Raw genomic sequence first — 25,584 nt, forward strand, 5'->3', positions numbered from 1 at the left:
CTCTTTTAAAACCACATAAGTATAGGGGCGCCTGGGTGGCTCGGTCGGTAAAGCGTCCGACTTCAGCCAGGTCACGATCTCGCGGTCCGTGAGTTCGAGCCCCGCGTCGTGCTCTGGGCTGATGGCTCAGAGCCTGGAGCCCACTTCCGATTCTGTGTCTCCCTCTCTCTCTGCCCCTCCCCCGTTCATGCTCTGTCTCTCTCTGTCCCAAAAATAAATAAAAAACGTTGAAAAAATAAAATAAAATAAAAAAAATAAAAAAAAAACACATAAATATATTAAGATCATTTCCTAGGGCTTAAACGTATATTTCCCACTTTTTTCTTTTTACCATATACTCATATTGTTGTTAACTAAATACTACCATTTAAATAATAAATATTTAAATAAATAATAAACTATTTTTCCTTCTTTCTCCCTTATTTGGAAGGGGGGAAGTCATGCTCAGACCAAACAAGAATATCTGTTTATACTTGTGTAATCTATCACTTTACTAAATGTTAATTTTAGTTCTAGCTATGTTAAAACTTGAGTAACATTCTTCAAGAGTCCACAGGTAGGATATTATAAACGCCAACTAATTTAAACCTCTAAAAGTACTTGCTTAGAATGGTATTTCTACATTTTCTGTAATCTGTTCCAGCCTTATGTGTCTGTGTTTTCTTACTATAACAAATTAGTTAACAGTGAAATTAATTATAGTCTTCACAGTTTGTGTTAATGGAAAATCTCTGTTTATGGCTTGTGTCATCTACATATAAATATTTTTTCTAATCTATAGTGCTTTTAGAATTATCCTAAAATCAATCTTGATATTGATATGATAAACATTTCATAACAAGAATTAAGAAAGGAATTAGATTCTTGGTGTTTTTTTTTTTCATGTAAAATGGAACAATTATTAGCTGTTTTCAAAAAATAATACGTTTAAATGATAGTACAAACCATTGACTCTTTAAAGTGTGTAGAGGCAGAGCATGGTATTCAATATTTATTTTAGACCTTCTCTTAACTGTGTTAATCATTAGTGCTAAAAAATAATACATCCCCCACCTAAAATATTAGTGCTATTTTAAGGTAAACGACAAGAAATTTTTCCAGTTTTATCAAGATGTCAACTTCAATTTTTAGTTGTTTTTTTCCATATTGCCTGCCTTCTCTTCTAAAACAGGAAACGACAAAACTGTTCAAGTCAGTTATGCTTTTACACTTAAATGTTACCTTCTCTTCCTGTAGTTTGTATGTTTCATTTGTTTTTAGGAGAAATTAAGTAGCAAGTCTAGAAATTGTCTTTCTAATTTTATCTCATACGTTTTTTAAAAGCTAGAATGGTTCCTAAAGGAGGGGAAAACAGATTCGGCACTTGATTAAAACATAGGGATTGTAACCCAGTACATGAATGATCAAAAGGAAATGGAAATAGGTGATTCATATTTTTCCACCTAAAAAACACCTGTTCGCTTTAGAGAGTTTCTTCTATCATAAGGTATCATAAGAATGGAGACCCAAAAGTATCAGCCCTCTGATGCATGTACTTCAAATAATTGATTCAAAATCTCCAGCATTTTTGTGATAGAATTTAACTTATAACAGGGAAGATTGGAACACAAGACTCAGAAGAGAAAGGGTAGACATTAGAAAGAGAATATATGATTTTGACTTTTAGCCCTCACCTGCATGGCACCATTCACTGTCCTACTGCTATTGATATCTTTTTTTTTTTCACCTTAATATGAATTCTTGAAGAGATTTGCAGGAGATAGAAGTGCATGTTCCCAAATGGTTTGAGTTTAAAATTAATCTTTTTTTTGATAGGAAAGAGCTGTATCCCTGGAGTTTCTGGATGTCACTATGTTCTTATTTCAAAATGGATTTCCTGGTTATACTAAGTATATGCTCACTTTAAGAAATTTTGTTACAAGAAGCAGGAAACAATATCCTGCCTCCCCCAAATTTTACTACCCAGAAGCAGCTTGCCACTGTAATGTTTTGATTTATTTTTTTGTAGTCCAAAATCAGGTTTTAAAAAATAACTTTTTAAACGTACCAAATGCGGTCTCGGGATATCCCTTCTGTCTCAGGAAGAAAAAGTCTGTAATTTCATGTCCAAAGCTGGGAAACACCATGCTACAAATGCTTCTGAAGTTACAATCTTACTAGCCAAATTAAAAAATATATACGAATATGGTTTTTGGGGGGTGGAATGAAGAATACTGTTTGGAAAATGTGGGCTTTTATAAAATGTAATATCAGCCATATTTTTATATTAATTCCCAAACAGAACTTTAAAAGTGTATGTTAAAGATTCTAAAGTATCATTTGCCAGCATAGGAAGCCAAGTTGTTCACTGTAACTTTCAAATGAACTTTCGAAATTTGACTGAAAATGCTTTTCTTTGTCTTCCTGGGAAATTTACAATTTACATCTTCCAGGATTTTCTAAAATTTCATTCTAGTAACCTTTAAAAACTGACTTTTTGCCCTAAAGGTGAGAAGTTTAATTTAAAACCATGGTCCAGATGGACCTAATAAGCCTTTTTTATCTATAGAAAGAGAGAGATTTAATCATTGTGTTTAATTCCCTTGCTGATAAATCAATCAGATGGCCTTGCCTGTTATAAATTATGAAAAAAGAATGGACCACCCTTCTTCAAGGTACATATTGGCACAACAGTAGCTCTGATGTCCTGTGTTGTTAAAGTTAGTTCCTCTGCTTTGACTGCCCCTGCTAGGTTTTCCTCCAGAAGGCTAGCTGGGGATTCTTCTGAAGGAGCTGCCCCATTAAGTCTTCAGTTTGGTGTTTCACTAGAGTTTACCTAGTTAATCAGCTACGGTATAAACTTAAGAATTCCACCTTCTAACCAAAATAGGCTGTTGAGCCGGCATCATGGGGAGTGTAAAGGTGATAAAGAAGTTAGCTATATGTGACTCTTGTTTGGGGAAGAAAAATCAATTCTATTTCCTGAACACTTTCTGTGTACTTATATTTCATTGGACAGTACTTCCTAACCTTTCTCACATCATGGCATACAAAAAAAAAATACAAAATTTGTCACAACACACTGGGGAAAACAGATGAGACTACTGTTGTCCAGAAGGGACTGCCAAAGAGCTCTGGCTGTTCCAGAACCTGCCCAGCTGTCCTGCAGGCTGAGGGGATTAATATCCCTGAAGGCCCACTTGTTCTCCGGACATGAGTGGGATCCTCAACCAGACTCCAGAGGTCTGATCTGAGCCTTAAAATTTTGCAAAGTAGTTTATATAAGACTGGCATCCATGAGTTAATAATAAACATACCTGGGTGACTCAGAACCTAGGTGACTTGGAAAAGGTCCTTGATATCCAGAGTATCTGGGAAAACTAAGGCTCCTATAGGAAGTAGTTTTGCTTTGAGGGGTCTGTAACTCTGGAAGTGCGACAATGTTGGTGACACGGTAAAGTCCATTGAGCAAGAGAAAATGGGAAATCAAAAAAGGGGACAGCTATAAAATGGAATCAGACATGGGGACAACTTACTGGTAGATTTTGGAATATATTTTGCTAAAGAAATAGGTGTTCTGAGCGTTATAATATCTTCATACTTGGACTCAGTTAATTTTAATGTAACTTCTTGCTAGAATACAGAAGAACTAATCTTAGATTTATTTGAAGTTTTCATTTCTAAACTCATGTATTCAGTAGATTTGGTCATTTCTAAAATGTAAACTAAATATCCCTTGAAAATTAGTACATCGATAGACCACTGTGTCTGATTTCTAAAGAGTAGTTATTTTCAAGTGCAGCAATCTCAAATAATTTGTTATTTTCAAAGTATAAGTAATAGAGAAGTACTTGAATATATAGAAGTAATTTCTAATATTAAATAACCTTGGATTTCTATTGCCAAATAAGCCCTCAGTGGAACCTAGTCACCATTAGAGTTTGTACTCAACTACAGAGTTTAAACTGGACATTAGCTCATGGATTTAAAGAGAATTTATATTGCTAAATGCTGTAAAGAACGTCAAGTGTCATAATTTATTATCATGCATATGTCTTCACCTTTGAGAACAGAGGAAATGAGCATAGTTTATAAACCCAGAACTCTATATTAAAAATCACGATAGCTTAATAATCTCAAACTTCTTGCCCAGAATGCCCTTTAAGATAAAGGAACGCACCATGGAGTCAAGCCTAGCTAGTTGAATGTAAGCAGGAGATACTCATTCCCAAGTTCTCCATATAAAAGAAGGGCAGAAATTAAAAGCAAGAATTTTGTCATATCATGATGCTGCTTTAAGAAGATAATTGGGGAGATGATACCAATAGGTACCACTAAGAACGTACCTAGCGTTTTTCCTGGGGTGTTAACATATCCTCATATTATTCTCTCATTTGTGATTGTGTACATGTTGAATTTATTTAAAGCCCCATGATTCTGGTTGCTTAGGTTAAATTATGGACTTTAATATCATAAGTATCATTTTTTCCTCCTTTCTCATGTCTAATTAATGAGTTACTGTTTCTGTATTTTAAACAGTAGTTATCAAATTGTAAAATCAAAATTTTTGGCAGCTTTTATCTTTTGAGCTAAGTGCATCTCTTTCTAGAATGAGTCAGTGAACCTCCTTTTACAATTCCCTTAAGAGCAATTTATTAGCCACCTGATTACAGAAAGTCATTTCAAATTCTGTAGTATAATTGACTATCTCAAGTTCATAAATCAAATGTAATCTTTTGTTATAGTAAAACTTCCATAGTGAAAAGTTAAGTTCTCAAATAACTAAATGTGCAGTCCTTCCTAAATTTACAGTAGTGACGATAAGCCCAACAAGCCCTCTCTGCAGTACCGCTGGGACTCCTCCACATGCACAGCCTTTGCAACTGTTAGAGGAGTTGAAATCCAGCTACCTCCAAAAAATAGCTTCCCTTGTTTTTGTCCGTCACACTGTGATGATTCTTTTTTGTGTGTGTCTAAATTCTTATTTCTATACGTTGGTACCCTGGTGAGATTAGGCAAGTAATCATAGTGAAGCTGATATTAAAACCAAATTATGACGCTTTTCTTAATGGGGGAACTCTAAGACTACTCACTCAGTCCATTGAGGGGATAAAAGAGATGGCTTATTCCCATCCAGTTTTGTTTACAAACGGTGTTGCTCAAATTTAGGTGACTGGCTACTAGGGAAATAAATGAATGTGGAATTGAGGATGGAACAAAGAATTCAATGCTTTACAATAAATGGACTGTATTTGAGAGTTCAAGAAAGGATTGGAGAAAATAACTGAGTATGTAAAAAATGGTAAGTTCCTGATTGTTCAGTTGAAGGCAAGTGGCTGGCTCGATGAAATGACGTAATTGATAGTTTTCATCTGTGACCCTGATATCTTAGTCTCTATCTCAGAATTGAGAAATGAGCAGAGTTTATGAGAAAGGATTTTCATTGCTGGTATCTTTTGTGTGTGCATGATGTGTAGTACACACAGCTCTCCTTATTGATCCTTCACAGGTGTATTATTTACTTTGCCTTCCAGGTGTCCGCAAATATGGTAAAGATTTTCAAGCTATTGCAGATGTAATTGGCAACAAGACTGTTGGCCAAGTGAAGAACTTCTTTGTAAACTACAGGCGTCGGTTTAACTTAGAGGAGGTATTGCAGGAGTGGGAAGCAGAACAAGGAACCCAGGCTTCTAATGGTGATGCTTCTGCTTTAGGGGAGGAGACAAAAAGTGCTTCTAATGTGCCATCAGGGAAGAGCACTGATGAAGAAGAGGAGGTGTGTTTGTGTATGGAATTTGAGCTCATATGAGTTGAGGAATCATTTTGTGTGGTGTTCTGTAAGGTTAATTTGTCAGAGGACTAGCTAAACGAGCATGAAAGGTTGACAATACACTTACTCAGTGGTGCCTCCCTCGTGACTCTTAAGTCCTAATGACATGCTAAGTTCTGATCCCAGAAGAATGGAGAGTGTATTGTTCTTTCATAGTCTTATTTTTATTTCCAGTGTTAAGCTGTTTACTAATAAAGATGCCTGTTTGGTAGCTTCGTTGCTTTTTCGGTTTTTGGTTTTTGTTTTGTTTTGTTTAAAATAAAAGAAGCTTGTGCTTCCAAAAAACACTGGTGTTACGTTTTTGTTTTGTTTTGATTTGTTTTGTTTTTCCTGTGACAGCCCAAACTATGTTGTATTAAGTTCATTAGGAACTATCATCTCATACATGTATTTTTGTTTCCTCACCTCTAGGCACAGACCCCACAGGCTCCTCGGACTCTGGGTCCATCACCTCCTGCCCCATCATCCACTCCAACACCAACAGCCCCCATTGCCACTCTGAACCAGCCTCCACCACTTCTTCGTCCAACACTGCCTGCTGCCCCTGCTCTTCACCGGCAGCCTCCTCCACTCCAGCAGCAGGCTCGGTTCATCCAGCCCCGGCCAACTTTAAATCAGCCTCCACCACCTCTCATTCGCCCTGCTAATTCTATGCCACCCCGTCTAAACCCAAGACCAGTGTTGTCCACGGTCGGTGGTCAACAGCCACCGTCACTTATCGGAATTCAGACAGATTCACAGTCCTCACTGCACTAGAGTTAAATTGGACAGAGCTACAGTAACTTTTCACCCTACCGTTATACCAGTGCTCATCAGACTGATGCAAAAGAGGACAGAATAATCCTTCCTAGATACTGAGGCTGCGAACTAGTTCTGTGGCAGTGGGCTAGCATAAGTGGATGTCTAAGAAATTTTTTAGTTCATGCAACTGAACTAAATGTTATACGATAAAAAGCCTACGGTTAGCCTCCTTTGTAGAGTATACGTTCAGTGACATGATCTCATTAAAAGAAAAAAAAGATTAAGTATTCTATATACCAAGGTTTTCTTGTTTTATTTTTACTGTATTTATTTTATTGAGATTCTTTATATTTCTGCCTCTTCATAGTCAAGGCTCTTAGTACAGGAATATTGACTTAGGAATTGTGAAAACTCCTTAAGTTTCTTAAGGATGTTTGACTTTTTTCTTTCTTCCTTAATTTAATTTTTAACAACATTTTCCTATGTTAGGAGTGCAAGAATAAATAGCCTGCATTTCAGATTTTGACATATGTTCATTTAATGCATATTTAAGAAATTATAGTGCATATCCCTTTTTTCAAAAAATCTTGCTTTTTTTTCCAAAGGAATTTTAATATATTCCTTTAAAAGAAAGCAATTTAATCAATTGCAAAGCAATTATATGAAACCACAAAGAATGTACTGAACCTACTAACCCTTTAACATACACTTCAGGGTCCTAGAACAAAGTCCTTGCTTAAAGGTCATTGACCCATCATCTATCAGTAATAAGAGGATCGGAATAATAATTTTACGTACAAATGAGGACTTAATTTGTTGAAGTACGGTGTCTTTAAGTTCCTTGAAGATGGAGTTAATTTTGACTTTTTTTTTTTTTTTTTTTAATGTTTCTAAATGCTATCTGCTTTTAACTAGTTGCCTATATTCGGGGACGTTAGAAGAGAATTATATTTTGTCAGTAACGTGGAGATAGTGGTTATGGAAGCATTTATTTACAGTACCCTTTTTGTGTTTAGGTTCCGACTTAAAATTGCCCTCATACTTATTAATATGGTCTGCATTTAATATAAAGGATGTTTTCTTGATAAATCTCTATTGTACTATTTGGATACATTTGTGTATTCCTTGCAGCCGACCTGTGCTTGTGGGTTTGGTTTAGGGTTAAATCATCAACATTATTTCATAAAATAAATTTAAGAATTTGTTCTGTGTCATCTAAAGATGTATCAGTATATTGTCACAATTGTGCTGTTAACTTAAAATGCTGAGACCCCTTTTTATAAAGAAGCAAAAACATTTCAAGTCTTAATTGAACTCATAAATCATTAAGTACCTACAAAGAATATTTTGCAAGTAATAGTATTTCAACAATGTGTTACTAATATTTTTGATACAGTGATTTCATATTGGAATCATGACTTGTGCAAAGGGACACATCACTTAGATTACTATCCTAGTGAAACATAAGGCTAAATGTTTGCACATTTACATTCTCATATTTAAAACTACTTGACAACATCTAAGGCCCTAATTTATGTTTTGAGAAGTCATATATTCTCAATATTGGAAAAATAATCCTTACCATTGGCTCTAAAGCCTTAAAAGAGCTGTAGATTTAAATTCATTGTTTAGTTTCAATTTTGAAGTTTTAGATCACTCTTCTTCAGAAGGACCTTAAGTTCTGGCACAAACTTTTTCCAGGGTGTGTCTTTTCTTTCTCATTGGATCATCCTAAATAGTTCCTGCCCCTGGATTGTAACTAGATAAAAATCTGATTTAAAATCCTTAATATTCAAGAATTTATACTTATTTTTACTTTAAAAGCCACGAGGGGAGGGGGGGCAGTTATATATCTTAAAAGAAAATATCTAAAGCATTTTTCTAAAGATTGTCTTGCATATGTGCATATTATACAGCTCTTATTGTCTTGTCTCTCGTCAGTAGACCTTCAGTATACAGTGTGTGGGACATGTCAGTCACGTTGGTCAGCACCAGCATCTGTCCGGCTGTTAAGTATATTATGATTCATTTAAAAATCTGTTCTATCCCACCCGTGGGCCAAGATGCTGTATCTGAGGGATGTGCTGTGATTTTATTTACGTACACTAGAGCACACAGAAAAATCTGAGCTTCATTAGTAATATGACACATGTATATAGTGAGATGTCTTATTGTGTGCTTTGCATATTTTGTAAATATTTTGCACGCCATTAATTTTCTTTTTTGTTTAAGCAGTGTTTGGCCTGGAAGAGTGATATGCTTGCTGCTTAATCAAAGGATTAAAGAGTTAAAGGTGTCTATGTCTTCTATTTTTATATAATTTCATGCTGTATGAGGAATTTAGGACCTCTTCACTGTGAAATTCTATTGATTTTTATAAAAAAGCAAAATCTAGAAATATTTTAATGACCATTTCATAATGTCAAGGTTATCATTTTTGAAAAATCTACACCCAAGTATTTTTTTTCATTACATAACTAAAAATAAATCACACTATTGATATGCCTGGTAATATTAATGAAAAATATTTTTTATATATTCTTTAATTCCAGTGTAATATGGATGGAGGTAAAGGTAAGTTTTGATCATAACTTTTCCTTAATAATTTTACAATTAAGTGAGTAAAAATGTAGAATAAAGATGAAAGAATATAAAATTCTGTATTAATATAGGCTAGCATTCTTTTTAGGAATAAATGTAAGGAATAAGCAAAAAGTAACAGTCATGATTTAAAAAAAAAATAATATTGCAAGTTTTTTGTTGAAATACCAAGTTTAGTTGGTAAATATGTTATAGTATTTTAATTTTTCTTCCTGCTATCCAAGTAATATTACATGTTAATAATGGCTGCTCACTTAACACTAGAGTATCAAGGTCTCCTCAAAGCTACTAATAATCCAACTTAGAACTCAGAGCAAGATCTATGTTTCTCTTTGTGTTTCTCCAAAATGATGAATACATCTGGACTAGGAAACATAAGAAAAAGAAATTAACATCTGTTAGTTTTTTAACTTAGGCATTCATTATAGATATCCATAAGAAGATAACCGAATAAGTAAATGCAGAAAGAATCCAATAATCAAGTCTGAGAAACCACGTGATATAAAATGTAAGAAGCGACCTCATTTTCTCGCAGCATTACTGGGAGTATGTAACTGCCTTCTCCTAGGACAAAATAGGTCACCTATAACCCCTCCTAACTTCAATCCGTATCATAACTTTACCTCAGTGAAGGAATGTTCTGCAGCAATAAATTTTAGTAGCAATGGAGTTGGGAAGTAAATTACTGAATTGTTCCTGGATGTGTGTTTGTATCAAAAGGCCATGTGGCTTTATTTGCCCTTCCTTTACTTGCAAAAGTCTGGCACACCTAAGGGAGAATGATGAAGACCAGAAATTAGTGTTGGGTTGAGATGTTTTCCAGATTTAAAGTAGACCATTGTTTACTGATAAGGGAATGGGTGTTTACAATGTGGTTAATTGAAACTTGAGAATCCTAAAGTTGGAATTTGGGTGAGCAGAGTCTCTAAGGAAAAGATGCTGGGAATGCGAACTGGAGAGATCTAGGAGCAGTCTTCACAATATAAATGGCAGAAAGGCTAACCTCCCAGGATGCTTTATATAATGTCTTTTTTCTCTGTTATACGGTCTAATCTTATTTAAATATATGGGGTGCAGTTACCAAAACTAAGGAGGTCCTGAATTAACACCACAACAAAAGTTACTTCTTGAAGTATCTACCTAGCTTACTGCCCAGAACAGCTTTCATGATTGGCAGGATTTGGCTTCAAGAGGCCTCTATTCCCGAGACCATTTTTTTTTCACATGCTGTAGCTTTTCCAAGAGTTTTAAAACAATCGATCGTTGAAGGGCTTGTTGCTTGACTTACATTAAAAAAAAAAAAAAAATCCTCCCTCTACTGTGATGACTCTTTTCCAACTCTATTGAACAAGTTACTTCACCTCTACAATCCTCAGTTTATTTTTCTTCCCTTCCAAAATCTTACTGAACTGACAGGAAATAACAAAAATCAAAATAACACTTAGCAGTGCTAGAAAGCCAGGGGAGGTACGACCAGCAGATGGAGACAGATTATGACAAAACTTCATAGAATTAAGGAACTTCCCAACTCCATGAAGGCAAAAGTACAGGAAAACATTCTCAGAAGTATCCCATAATAACCTCAGATTAGAGGCACAGATATGGAACAGCCCCCAAAGATTTCCTTCCTGGTATTCATGCCCTTGTGTGTGGGTTGGATGTAGTGACTTGCTTCTGACCAATAAGAAATGGCAAAGGTGATGATGTCACTTCTATGGTTAGGCTAAAAGATTGTGATTTATGTCTTGTTAACAGATGATTGCATTCTCTGGTTGCATTGCCTCCTATGAGAGACTCTGAAGCAGAGAATTCAGCCAAGCTATGCCCTAATTTCTTACAACAGAAACTGAATTCGTATTGTTTGGAGCTGCTAGGTTTGGGGGCAATACTTGTTATGCAGCAATAGAAAACTAATGAAATAGATGACTATCTCCCATCTTAACAAAAGAAAATTGGAATGACTAATGTCAAAGATTTCAAAGCAAAGAATATTATCAAGGATGGTCATTTAATAATGAAAAGGTGCCCATTCATCAGAGGATCCCTCTTAGAGCTGCAAGAAGAAATAAGCAAATCCTCATTAAAGTCCATGATTTCAATAACCATCTCTCATAAATTGACAACATGAAAACCAAAAATGAGTAAGAATATAGAAGACTTGAACAACACTATCAACATCTTTACCTTTAATTGAAATTCATAGGTCATTCTACCCAGCAACAGAATAAACATGAAATATTTCCAAGATAGACCACGCTCTGTGCCATGAACAAGTGTTAATAAGTGGACAAGGATTCAGATCATCCAGAGAATGTCCTCTAAGTACAATGGAATTATAAATAAGCAACAGAGAGGGCCTAGGTGGCTCAGTCCATTAAGCCTCTGACTCGGTTTCAGTTCAGGTCATGATCTCATGGTTTATGAGTTCAAGCCCCTCATCAGGCTCTGTGCTGACAGTGTGGAGCCTGCTTGGGATTCTCCCTCTCCATCTCTCTCTGCCCTTACCTCACTCACACTCTGTCTCTCTCAAAATAAATAAGTAAACTTTTAAAAACATTCTTTAAAAAAGCAACAAATCTCTGAAATTCCCAAATGTCTGGAAATTAAACACATTTCTAAATATGCTATGGGTCAGAAAATAAACTACAAGAGAAATTAGAAAATATCTTGAACTGAAAATAAGTAAAAACATAGTATCTAAAAATCTTCTGGGGGGCGCCTGGGTGGCGCAGTCGGTTAAGCGTCCGACTTCAGCCAGGTCATGATCTCGCGGTCCGTGAGTTCGAGCCCCGCGTCAGGCTCTGGGCTGATGGCTCGGAGCCTGGAGCCTGTTTCCAATGCTGTGTCTCCCTCTCTCTCTGCCCCTCCCCCGTTCATGCTCTGTTTCTCTCTGTCCTAAAAATAAAATAAAAAACGTTGAAAAAAAATTTTTTTTAAATCTTTTGGATGCAACAAAGCTGTGCCTAGGAGAAAATTTATATCTTTAAGTATTTATTTTACATAGGAAGAAAGAATACGTCATCTAAGCTTTCTTCTACCTTGAAAGCTCGGGGGAAAAAGCAGTAAACTCAACTGAAATAGAAAAGAGTAAATAGATGGTTGAAATAAATGAAATAATAATAGAGAAAAATCTCTGAAACCAGTAGTTCTCAAAAAGATCAACAAAATACATTAGATCAAGAATAAAAAGTGCACAAATTACCAAAATCTAAACTGGAAGAGGGGTCATCGTTGTATAACCTACAGAAACTAAAAGAACTAGTAAAGGGATATTATGACCACTTTATGCCAACAAATTTGGAAAGGTTAATGAAATGGACACATTCTTACCAGAACTGTCTCAGAAGATAGAGAAAATCTGAATTAAGTAAAGAAACTGAATTTGTAACTTAAAAATCTTCACACATAGAGAAGTCTTGTCCCAGATGGCTTTACTGATGAATTCTATAAAATCCTTAAAGACATAATATCAAACCCACACAAACTCAGAAAATACAGGGCTCATTCTATAAGAGCATTATTATTCTGATTCAAAGCCAAATGAAGATAAGAAAACTTCAGACTAATATCTCTAGTGAACAGAGATGCAAAAATCCTTAGGAAAATATTAAATAAAATCACCAGTATCCTAAAACAAGTGCATGACATAACCCATTCCTGTGTATCCCAGGAATGCAAATCTCGTTTAACAGTCAGAAATCAATTAATGTAATGGGGTTTTCAACCTCAGTACTATTGACATTTGGGGCTAGATAATTCTTTTGTTATGCACTGTAGGATGTATAGCAGAATCCTCAGCCTCTATCCAGCAGGTGTCGGTAGCACCAGCCCCCTCCACAGTTCAACAATCATAAATGTCTCCAGCCAGTGTCCCCCAGAGAGCAAAATCACCCTCTGCTGAGAATCACTGTAGTATATCATATTAATAAAGGGAAAAAAAAAAAAAAACCATTGGATCATGTCAGTAGACACAAAAAGACATTTGACAAAACCCTACACCCATTCATGATAAGAACTTTCAGAAAACTAGTAATAAGAGAACTTCCTCAACCTGATAAAGAGCACCCATCCACAAGAAGCCTATAAGTAACATCACACTTAACTGAAGGCTTTTCCTTGGATTGAAACCAAGGGAAGGATGTCTGTTCTCACCACTTCTACTCAACATTTTACTGGAGCTTCTAGCAATGCAAAAAGGTGAGAAAAATAAAGGCATACGGATTGGAAGAACAAAAATTTATTTTAAAAAATTGTCTATTTGTGGACGATGGCATGTAAAAAATAAATCTCCAAAAACCTACTAGAATAATAAATGAGTTTAAGAAGGTCATGGGATACAAGTTCGATATAAAATCAATTACATATATATTAGCAATGAATTATCCAAAAATAGAATTAAGAAAGCAATTTTGTTGACAATAGTATCAAAAAGTAAAATAGGAATAAATTTAATAAAGACGTGAAGACCTATTCATTGAAATCTATAAAATATTGCTGAGGCAAATTAAGACCTAAATAAATTGAGGGATACACCATGTTTATGGATTGGAAGTCTTAATATTGTTAAGATGGTAATTCTCCTCAAATTCATAGATTCAACCCAATCTCTATTGAAATCTTAGGAGGTTTGTTTTGTACAAATTGTCAGATTATTTCCAAAATTTACATGGTGATGTAAAGGCTCTAGACCAGGGGTCAGCAAACTTTTTCTATAAATGGCCAGACAGTAACTATTTTAGGCTTTGCAGTCCACACCTGTTGCATGCAACTACTCATCTCTACCCATGTAGTTCAAAACCAGCTATAGGAAATATATAAATCAGGCGTGCCTGGGTGGCTCAGTTGGTTAAGCATCTGACTTTGGCTCAGGTCATGATCTTGTGGTCTGTGGGTTCAAGCCCCATGTCAGGCTCTGTGCTGACAGCTCAGAGCCTGGAGCTTGCTTCGGATTCTGTGTTCCCGCCTCTCTCTGACCCTTCCCAGCTCAAGCTCTGTCTCTCTTAAAAAAAATAAATAAATAAAATAAAATAAGAAAAAAAAAACTTTTTTTCATTTAATTTTTTTTTCAACATTTATTTATTTTTGGGACAGAGAGAGACAGAGCATGAACGGGCGAGGGGCAGAGAGAGAGGGAGACACAGAATTGGAAACAGGCTCCAGGCTCTGAGCCATCAGCCCAGAGCCAACGCGGGGCTCGAACTCACGAACCGCGAGATCGTGACCTGGCTGAAGTTGGACGCTTAACCGACTGCGCCACCCAGGCGCCCCAAGAAAAAATTTTTAAAGAAAATATATAGATCAACAGACATGGCTATTTATCAACAAAACTTTATTTATACAAACAAATGCCAACCTGAAACTTAGATTAACCAAAACAATTTTGAAAAAGAAGAACAAAACTGGGAACTTACACTAACTGATTACTTGTTATAAAGCTGCAGTAATAGAGACACTGTGATATTGGTGTAAAGATGGACATATAGATCAATGGAACAGAATAGAGTCCAGAAGTACACTCACGCATATATGGTTAATTGATTTTCAGTGAAGGTGCCAGAGTAATTCAATGGCAGAAAGGATAAGATGTCTGTATGCCAAAAAGAATCCCGCCCCCAAAACAAAAAAATCTTGATCCTTACTTCACACTGTGCACAAAAAAATTAACTTGAAATGGATCATAGGCCTAGATGTAAGAACTGAAACTATAAACTCCTGGAATAAAATACATTATCAAAAGAATGATCCATAAAAGAAAAAATTAATGGGGCACCTGGGTGGCGCAGTCGGTTAAGCGTCCGGCTTCAGCCAGGTCACGATCTCGCGGTCCGTGAGTTCGAGCCCCACGTCAGGCTCTGGGCTGATGGCTTGGAGCCTGGAGCCTGTTTCCGATTCTGTGTCTCCCTCTCTCTCTGCCCCTCCCCCATTCATGCTCTGTCTCTCTCTGTCCCAAAAATAAATAAAAACGTTGAAAAAAAATTTAAAAAAAAAAAAAAAAAAAGAAAAAATTAATGATAAATTGGATTTCTTCAAAATTTAATAACATCTTTTCAAAAAGATACAACTAAGAGAATAAAAAGGCAGGGAGAAAATTATTTATAAAACATGTATCTGATAAAAGATTTGTATCCAGAATGTATAATGAACTCTTAAGAACCCAATAATAAGAACTCTTACAACAATAAGAAGACAAGAACAACAAAAATCAATTCAAATGGGCGGAAAATTTGGATAGACATTTGGATAGAGAAGTTATGCAAATATCAAATGAGTCCATGGAAAGATGTCACACCATTAGTCATAAAGGAAATGCAAAGTAAAGCCACAATAAGGTACCTAGAATACCCACTAGAATGGCTAATATTAAAAAGATTGACAAGGGGCGCCTGGGTGGCGCAGTCTGTTAAGCGTCCGACTTCAGCCAGGTCACGATCTCGCGGTCCGTGAGTTCGAACCCCGCGTCGGGCTCTGGGCTGATGGCTCAGAGCCTGGAGCCTGTTTCCGATTCTGTGTCTCCCTCTCTCTCTGCCCCTCCCCCGTTCATGCTCTGTCTCTCTCTGTCCCAAAAATAAATAAACGTTGAAAAAAAATTAAAAAAAAAAAAAAAAGATTGACAATATGTACTAACCATTGCCAGGTTTGCAGAGAAGCCAAAAATTTCTCATATGGCTGGTAGAAATGCAGTATGATGCGTGATACAACCCCTTTGGAAAGCTGGCAATTTCTAACAGATTAAAGGTACACATACAGGGGCACATGGGTGGCTCAGTCGGTTAAGCGTCCGACTTCGGCTCAAGTCATGATCTCACTGTTCGTGGGTTCAAGCCCTGCGTTGGGCTCTGTGCTGACAGCTCAGAGCCTGGAGCCTGCTTCAGATTCTGTGTCCCCCTCTCTCACTGTTCCTCCCCTACTCGTGCTCTGTCTCTCACTCTCTCAAAAATAAACATTAAAAAAAATTAAAAGAGAAATAAATAAAGGTACACATACAATACAACCCAGTAATTTTACTCCTCAGTATCTACCTAAAGAGAAATGAAAATGTATGTGCATACAAAAACTTGTGCTTAAATGTTCATGGCAGCGCTATTCATATCCCAATACCGAACATAATCCAAATGCCCATCAGATGGTGAAGAGATAAAGAAAATGTGGTGTATCCATACAATGGCATACTAAACAGCAACGAAAAGGGAGAAACTATTGGTATATGCAACAAACTAGATGAATCTCAAAACCATTATGCCAGTTGACACAAAATACTGTGTAGTTATTTAAATAAATTTTCCAGAAACTGCAAAATTATAGAAACAGGAAGCAGATCCCCTCTTGCCTGAGTCCAGGGCTGGGAGTAGGGATGGAACGCAAAAGGGCACATAGGGTGATGGGTTGGTTCTAAAATTTTATGGTTGCATAACTGTATGCATTTACTAAAATTCATTGATTGGGTGGATTTTGTGGTATTGAAAGTATGACAGTAAATTTGTTTAAAAAGGGGGGGGGGGGGAAACGTAACCAAAGTGTGTGCAGTGGATGCAGCAGCCCCAGAATGGTGTACCGTAATGAGAGGCCCTTATTGTGACTGCTGAGGATCATATGGAACTTCTCAGGATAGAGAGGCAAGGTCATGGACTACAGAGGTGTTGTAAGAGTCAAAGGCATTTGAAATTTGTCAGTTTTCCCCATGTTAAACCCTTTCTGAGCATATGCCTTTCCTTCTTAATGCTTCTGTCCTGTTTGTAAAACAGAGGATGTGGATAACCAGGGTTACAAGAGCATTGTTTAAAATCTCTCCATATAGAGTAGGCGCCATTCTCAAAAAAAAAAAAAAGAGAGAGAAATATCAAATAATGAATGGTCTTCCTTGTTACCAACCTACTACAAGGTCTAACAAAACCAGATTGTGCCAATCAAACCCACAATCTTACTTCATGGTTCCTAAGGCTAAATAATAACCTTAATAGACACACACACACACACACACACACACACACACACACACACACATTTAATACTTTACAGTGACTATGCAGAGTTAACATGTTAAAATGTTTTTCCAAGCACTGATGGGAATTGCATGTGTGAATCTTATTAAAGGAACTGTCAAAATGGACAGAATCCACATTTGGCCAAGCAAACAGTGAAGACAGCAGGCCTAATTTTAAAACAATAAAAATCTAATTGTTGCAACAAAAGAGCTGACAATCACACAATCAAACCACGAACAGAGAAGGGGAGGGAGGAATGTGTATATTGAGAGAGTGATCCTCTGGAACAAATACAGACTATATGGAGATCTATATCCCACCGAAACCTGCATACTAATTTATAGCAGCTTTATTCAAAACTGCCAATTAATTCTATTTCATAATAGGAAACAACCAAGATGATCTTCATTAGGTGAATGGATAAGTAAACTCTGGTACTACCAGATAATGGATATACCTCTGGGAAAACAGTATCTGGAAAACAAGTCTTTTGTTTTGTTTTGTTTTTTTAAATTATATCCATCCTGGGAGAAGCTCCCTGTTCCCAGCACTTCCTGCCTCTCTTGTGGTGTTTGCTGGGCTCACTGACAGGCAGAACTGAGGTAAAGGTTATTTGATGAAAGCAAAGGGACCACATATCACTGGTTCAGAAACCCACAGATATTCATTCATTTATTGCCTCGATGCAGGACCTACTTAGCGAGCAAGTGAGCGTTCTATGTGCTCAGCACCCTGAGGTTTTGCTTTTTGCCTGAGAGTGGTTTGCTGCTATATCACACTTTCCGCGTGTGGTTCCATTATGGGCAAAGAATTTCCATTGTAACTTACAATGGAAGTTAAAGATGCAATCTAGGTCTCAAGAAGAATTTTTTTCCTTTTTTCTCATCTCACTGATCTCTAGGTGTTGGAAGGTATGACCTTTTACTCTGCTCTAACTGCTTGTATTGATCAGTCTTGTCACACAAGGGCAGCTTGAGGAAGGTAATACATCCATCTATTGTTCCAGTAGGTGGCGTCCTCCCCTCTCCATCAACACAATCTTTCCATTGACAACCAGAGCTACAATCACCTACCCTATTAATTTATCCAGCAAATTAAACAGCTGAAAGCCATGTCTTTCTGAAGTTTGGGGGTAAATTTAGAGTGTTTATATGAGATAGATAAAAAGTTTAGCTCTTTTATTCGGTGTAAAAAGTTGGTATATACCAATCTTGCCCTTATTTTTATTAGATGGATTTAGTTTGAAGACTGGATTCTGTTTGTAACATTGCAAATATTTTCAGAACATAAAATTGCTAACATTCATCTCCTTCTTAAAGTTGTTCTGTTTGAATTTACATGCAGTGTAGTGGTTATGAGCCCTAGAACGAGACTCCCAACGTTAAAATCCCACCTTTCCCAAACTAAGAATTTTGCAATTGAGCAAATTATTCAAGACATGCGTTTTCTTATCTATAAAATAGGGCTGATGATTAAATGGGTTGATATCAACAAAGCACTGAGCACAGTACCTGGTGTATAATAAGAAATAAATGTTAGCTATAACCTGCAAGTATTTAATATTGGTTTTCTATGTACATTTACATTCTGTCCTTCCCCTCCATCTTCAAGATCCTTGAAGAAAGGGATCATATCTCTTCCATCAGACTGGTCTATTCCCAGGGTCTGTCTTCTCTATTCTCCCAGACACCCTTCCCAGGATTCTGTGATCAACATGGGGAGCTGGGAACATGACCTTTAGTTCTAACAGTAACACCTATTGAAAATTCCTCTCTCTCAACTTCCTAGCCCTGAAGTCATGCAGCCCCCACTCCCCACAACTAAAGATTCTCTATCTGTCCCAGCATCTGATTTCATTGTATTTAAAACTCAGATACGATTCTAGGGACAAATTGCCTGCTTTATTCAGTTGATAGGGAAGAAGAGGGGGGAGAAACCATGGAATCATAGTCAATGACAGTACTAGGAGCCCAGTGCACACCTGCAAATGCCACTTCACTTCTAGCTAGTGAAAGGAGATATACTCTTACAAAACATATCAACAATGACTTGTAGATGCTGGTCAGGGTATGGGGGGATGGTGGGTAATGAGTCAGGAAGTAGGCAACGATAAGAGAAGATGTATAAGGGAACAGGGAGAGACAGTAAGGTTTATGGAGTGCCTACTCTGTATCAGGAATATAGGAATGCTATCTCATTTATTTCACACAGGATTGTGAGGTGGGTCTAGAGTCCCAAAGCAATGCCCACTGGAGTGGTTAATCTGGCTCACCAACCCAAAAGTTGGAATCTGGATTTCTGGCTCTTGTTGAAAAATGGAGACCATGGGAGGACAGGATGGCATGGAACCTGAGCCTGAGCCGGAGCCTGGCTGCTCCTCCAGATCCCACACAAGCTCTGTAGTGCACCAGTGTCCCTCCCCCTCCTCCATGACTGCAGCCTTGGGCCTCCTTCCTGTCTCTTTCTGCCCGGCTCCCATGCATCTCTGGGTTGTGCATTTTACTAATTCTCCCCTTTTACTGATGAGTAATCAAAGCTCAGGGCAATCAAGTACTTGCCCACGGTTGCCTAACTGAAAGTGAGGAAGCTAGAATTGGACTTCTGATCTATTTCATTCCAAAATCTCGCTCTTCATGCTCCATCAACCTCCACAGAGATTTATATAGCCTACAAATACCATTCAGAACATACACTCCTGGAGAGAAGTATTCTAAGAGGCCTGTGTCTAGGAGTCAGGAGAGCTGGATTTAAGTTGTAGCTACAGCCCTTGCTGAGTGTCCACCTTCGGGCACCTCACTTCAGGTCACTTCTCTGGACCTCAGCTCATAGGTAAAATGAGGAGGAACAGGCCTACTTCACAAGGCTGTTTTGAAGATCCAAAGAGATTGTCTGGGGAGCCCTTGGTCCAGGGTCAACCTCAACAATTCTAAAGGATTGCTAGACACGCAGCAAGGAGGAGGGCGGACAAATTTGTGCTACTGCTGAGGAAGATGGGGAAGGACTGGTTCCAACCAGACCTGAGACCTTGAACTAAGGGAGTCAAAGCAGGAAAGGACTGGCTCAGCTTGGTTGTCCCAGGTTGAAGGGTAAGATGTGTATAGTTCAAAGGCACTTGAGGAAAATCTGAGATGCTTTTTATTTGTAGGTACTTGTGATTCCAGTGTGGTTAGGTTAGATTTCTAACTGCTCAGTAATTCTCCGCGTCCTACCCGACACCTTCCTGCGCATCCGCCCTTCCCCTGGGGCCTGCGCCCCTCGCCAGGACTGCTCCGGGCCCCGCCCCAGGCCCCGCCCTTCCCGGGTCCCGGGCCCGCCCTCCTTCCTCCCCCGGTCTGGCTCCGCGAGCAGGGCTGGGGGGCTGAGAGCCTGGCCCCCGCCTCGTCGTCGGTCGCTGCCTGGAGTAGCCGCGAGCCTGCGGACCAGCGCCGGCTGAGCACCCCCGCGCCGAGCCACACGTGAGTCCCGGCAGGTCGCCTCCGGTGCGGTGGCCGCGCCGCGGTGATAAGCCCCGAGGCTGTAGAGCTGGAGTGAGGGGACCGAGGAGCGTTCTTCGGCTCGTCCCGTTTGCTTTGAAACCGAAAGCGCCACAGCGGCACTGGCCCCGCAACCACCTCCTGGCGCCTGGCGCTCGGCTGTGGGGGTCCCGGGCCTGGCCGCCCGCCGCGCTCGCGTCTAGCGCGTCCCGGACCAGCGCCGGGCGGCCGCGGGGTGGGGGTTGGGGGACCGGGGGAGCCTGCTGGGTTGGTGGCCGCTGCTGCGGGCAAGGGGGTGCCGTTGGGTGTTGAGGGTCAGAGCCAGGCTCCGCGGCTCCGAGCGGGTTTTCTTTGCAGGAGAAGGGTGTGTCGTGGACGGAGACCGGGGGTCTGGGCTGGGGAGCTGCTGCAGAGCGCGGCTGTGGCCTGGAGGGACCAGGTTCAGGTTGAGGGGTGATTTCCAGGCGTGCCCTGCACGCACGCACTGCAAACCCCAGGCTCTCGGTTCGCACCCTTCAGCGCCCCCTCCACTTCTGCAGGACTTCTCCAACCGGAGCCCTCTGGAATGAAACTTTAATATTGGAATGAATGGAAGCCTCCACGAACTGTTCGATTGAGCGTGCTCATTTAGAAACACCACACAGCACACAACACAGCACACACACACACACACACACACACACACACACACACACCCAAAGCTGAGCTCGGAGGGGTCTTGGAAGATACCAAGGTTCAGGGAGGTGAGTTACCCTGGGACACCCAGAGGATTGGTGGAATCTGGGTTTTCCAGAACAGATCGCTTCCCCCTTGCCGCTGCTCTGCAGGGTTTTGGCAGTTCTGAAGATTTTCTGTGAATACCGGGGCCTCACTCTTGTCGCTGACTCCACTGGGCTGCTCTGCCCGCTGCCGACTTTCTCGGCTGGTTCTGCCCCCTCCTGCAGAGTTTCCATATTTGGCTATTTCAGATTTACTTTCTGGAACTCAGTTATCGCCCCCGTGGCTGGCAGGGCCGCTCTAGGCCAGCGGTGAGGTTGGGAAAAGGCTGCCCCTGCAGCCCCACCCTCCACAGCCCTGGGCCGTGACCCGTGTCCCTGAGGACAGGCATCTAGTAACCAATTTAATTCAGTAAATATTTATTGGGCACAGGTGCTGTGTGACTAAGGCCAGTGGAATATGGTTTCTTCCTCTAGAAACGTTCACGGTTTAAAAGGGCTCTGGAAGACAAAATGCAAAGAAATGGAGGTGCTTCTGGGAATAGAACAGTTATGTGTGTGAGAGAGAATTTTAGGCCGGGAAAGGCTGGGTAGGGCCTCTCAAACCCAGGGTGCTGCTGCTGGCTGTCTGCCCTTGTCACATGGCCGATGAAAGGGAGTTAGTGCAGTTGATGGTCGGGTGAAAACTATTTGACCACTCCTCCCTGTGGTCTACTCTGATTTGCATAGTAAGGTCACTGCTGCAGGAAAGCTGGTTGTGAGATGGAAGCAGAAAATATCTAGCCCCTGTCGAGGCTTTCTTGTTTTCGTTACCATTCTGTTTTGAACTGTGTGGGATGGGTAGGCCCTCAGATCCTGGACACAGGCAGGAGAAAGTCACCTGTGTGAGCCCAGCTCTGGACGACCTGCTGGAGGGGCAGTGATGAAGGAGGTGACTTTCTCAGGTCCTCTGAGCTGAGGTCCGTGGCCATGAGGGTAGGATGGGCAGCGTTTCCATCTGTCAGCAAGCATCACCTGAGCACCCATTGGCTATGGGTGGCAGGGCAGTGGAAAGAGTACGGAAAGGAGAGGGAGGCCCCGTCCACTGGAAGTACTAAGTCTGTAACTGGGATATTTCATTGGGGGCGATCTGCAGAGCGAGGGAGCTGGATGCCTCTGAGTCAGCCCCGTTAGGCTCGTCAGCCTTTAGACAATCAGACCTTCTGTGATTATCTCAGCTTCTCAGCAGAGGACCCTGAAGAAAAAATAATTCCATGTTTGTAAAGCTCTTTCCTTTTTAAAGCGTCTTCTCATTGCTGTTCTCATTTTGTTCTCCCTGATATTCTAGTGAGTCAGGCCAATGCAGGATTATTCTCCTCATCTCCCAGATGGTGAGGGTGAAGTCCCGAGTGTAATAACCCTTTAGGTTCCACTGCTGGGCCGGGCCTGGGTCTCTAAGGTGCCTGGTTCCTCTGTTCCAGGCCCCCACCCTGGTTTCTCAGACAACTAAATCTACCCACCTCCTCCTCAGTCTGGACTCTGGTAACACATGTCTGGTGTGCTCCCAACCACACAGAGCAGAGTCCCCTGGAGGCTCTGCCTGGGGCGCCACATGGACAGACATCTGCTCTGTTAGCTCTACCCCAACTCAGTGAACTCGGGGCAAGACCTGTGTCTATTCTGGTTTGGGTCCTGGAATCTGACAGAGTAGGCCTAAACAAATGTCTGTGTCGAATTCATTTGAGATGTGTCTCCCTTGGGACTGATGGCTGGGGAACATGTGCTTGGTGGGGCTCTGGACAGAGAGGCTGAGCTGTCAGCAGGACTTGCTTAGACCCCAGAAATCAGAACAGCCCTGTGCAGTTTGAAAATAGCCTTTCTGACCTGATTAACTTCTCATGGCCTCCCTGAGAGAAGGGAAAGGGAGGTTGCTGTTCCTTCCACTTCCCTGGTTGCAAGCTAGGGCACAGAAGTGACCGGAAAGATCTCACAGAATGTAGGGACCAGCCAGGACCCCAGCCCAAGTCTCCTGACTCTAATTCCTGTGCTCTTCTCCTGGTATTTTGGCTAGAGGAAGCCAGAATTCTGGGCAGGAGGAGCGTGAGGGAACCAGAAAGGCATTCATCAAAGGCCACCTGACACCTTTGTCACTGATTGGGGGTCTTTAAGGGCTAATAGACCAAGGGAAGGGGGAAGCTGTGGCAGACCCAGTCTCTGAAGAGTTTTTTCTGTGCAGATGGTGGCTTTTACTGGGGCTGCTCTGGGGCAGGAGTCATCACCCCAGCAGAGCGAGGTGGGCATCTGTGTGTGTGCTGAGGGTAGAGGGCACCAGGGCAGAAGCGATCTTCAGGGCTGGAGGGTTCCTGCCCCTGCTGAGGCCAGGGTTGGGCCCCACTGAGCTTGTTGCTTTGCCCAGAGGAAAGCTTTATTTGGAGGGTCAGACAGTAGTTGATCCACATGGCCCCTGGCAGGCCCTGTCTTGTGAGGAAGTGGACTGGAGGACCAGAGAGGAAATAAAAGTGAAAATACTCACCAGTCCTGACAGAAAAATTCAAAGTCAGCTTGAAGCGGCAGTGAGGAGTATATTCTGCGTATTGTTATCTGGAGGCAGGTGGTGACACATGATTAGATGGTGCCGTGGCCAGAACTGGGTACCTCTGCAGGTACCTGCAGGGTCTGTGGTCCCCGTGTTGAATGACAGAGCCCAGGGAGCACCCCTTCCGGAGTGTGTGAACAGGGAAGGGGGACCCATTCACTTTCAGCAGCTGCCCATGCCTCATTGCTGGACATGTGCTCCACCAGCTTCTCTCCTCTCCAGTCCAGAACATCCCTGGTATTTCCCCCATGGTCTGTTTCCTCTCAGGGAAGAGGTACTCTCCTGACCCATGGGAGGGAGAGCACCTTCTCCACCTATGCCCCTGATGCAACCCTCTTCTCCCTCTGACGGGCTCCATCCATCGTTCCCTTACCACTGACCTCTTCCTCTGCCCCACTAGCTCAACCTCTATTAAACAGGAACAGCCCATGTTTCTGCAACCCCTCTTCTCTCCCTTTCACTGAACAGCTTCTGGAAAGAGCAGCCAGCACTTGCACTTATGTATTCCTCGCTCTGCGCTGTGCACCTGCCCTGCCGCTCAGATTGCCCGAAGGTTTCTGGGGCCTGGTAATCCTCAGTCGCCAGCCTGCTCTGCAGCTGTTGCCCATCTCCTTGGAGGGTGCCCCATTGTCCCCACTGACGTTCCCTTCATTGACCTTGAGCTTCTCATCCTCCTCCCTCCCTGCAAGTGCCCATATGAGGACCAGGCTGTGTCCTCAGGCTGGGCCTCTAACCCCTGTGCTCCTCTCCCTAGAGCCCTCCTGTCCTCCCATGGCTCAAACCAACACTCTTCAGGAAAGGCTCTGTCTCTCACCCAGCTCTGTTCCTGGCCAGTTTGATTTGTGACACACAGAATCTTCGCCGTGATGTTTCCGGAACCCCTCAGACACGCATCCCAAGCCGTGCCTTCCTCTGAGTTCTCCCTCACCTGTGCAGACATCACTGTTCTCCCACAGTCACCTCTGGCCTGTCTCCCCTGGCCGGTTCTGGTCCCCAGGGCGGCACCCTGAGTTCACGTCCATTCGACACATCCATTCGACCTCTTTCCTGTATTACCTTGATTGTGCATTCACTCACTTTCCTGCCTTTCTGTTTCCTCTCCTGCACTGCTGCAGAGGGGCCGCCTAAATGCATAGTGGAAATAGTGTGGACTTCAAAAGCTGCATTCAAATCTGAATTTATGACTTGCTGGTTGTAGTTGCATGATCTGGGCAAGTTGCCCAACTTCCATGAGGCTCTGTTTCCAATGATAAATAGAGATAGTAATGTCACCCACTTGGGGTTGCTGGAAGGATTAAATGAGCCAATATATACACAGAGTCTAGTGTCTGGCGGGTACTCAGTAAAGCTGTTTTTCTTCTATGTGTTTGATAGCAATAGGGAGTTGTGGGGTCTCTGGGGAGGTGGAAAATGTGTGTGGACCCTAAAGGCATTCACATTAAATTAAAAACAGACAAACAAAAGAACTGCCAAGTTCCAAGGGAGCCCATCATTTAAACTAGCCTGTTGCTGACACTTGGCAATCTAGACCAAGCAGAGCTCAGCAGCCAGGTAGGTGGGCTGGGATGGGACTGGACATGGTGGGGATAAGCTGGGACAAGCCCTTGGCAGGCAGAAGGCAGAGAGGAGGGCAGGAGGCATAAGATAATGGAGGCCCAGGCCCAGGGAGAGGGTTTCAGGGGCAGGA

The 25,584-nt window shown here is 41.1% G+C and overlaps 2 protein-coding genes across 7 annotated transcripts in view; both read left to right on the top strand.

Annotated features, from left to right (window-relative positions):
* Positions 1-8,846, top strand: part of RCOR3 (REST corepressor 3) — a 53,625-nt gene extending 44,779 nt beyond the window's left edge. For 3 of the 5 annotated variants that reach the window (XM_040446373.1, XM_040446374.1, XM_040446378.1), the window contains 2 exons: positions 5,514-5,755; positions 6,221-8,846. In XM_040446373.1, the coding sequence (XP_040302307.1) occupies positions 5,514-5,755; positions 6,221-6,565 (587 nt within the window). In that variant the 3' untranslated portion in view covers positions 6,566-8,846. The remainder of the gene's footprint in view (positions 1-5,513; positions 5,756-6,220) is intronic. The other 2 variants (XM_040446376.1, XM_040446377.1) reach the window with 1 other exon arrangement.
* An 11,600-nt stretch (positions 8,847-20,446) lies between these two features.
* TRAF5 (TNF receptor associated factor 5) overlaps positions 20,447-25,584 on the top strand; it is a 51,907-nt gene continuing 46,769 nt past the window's right edge. The window contains exon 1 of one of the 2 annotated variants that reach the window (XM_040446379.1): positions 20,447-20,588. The gene's annotated coding sequence lies outside the window, so the exon portion shown is untranslated. The remainder of the gene's footprint in view (positions 20,589-25,584) is intronic. The other variant, XM_040446380.1, reaches the window with a different exon arrangement.

This window comes from Herpailurus yagouaroundi, unplaced genomic scaffold, assembly GCF_014898765.1.
Source record: "Herpailurus yagouaroundi ecotype Mexico unplaced genomic scaffold, PumYag 195, whole genome shotgun sequence".
Lineage (NCBI taxonomy): Eukaryota > Metazoa > Chordata > Mammalia > Carnivora > Felidae > Herpailurus > Herpailurus yagouaroundi.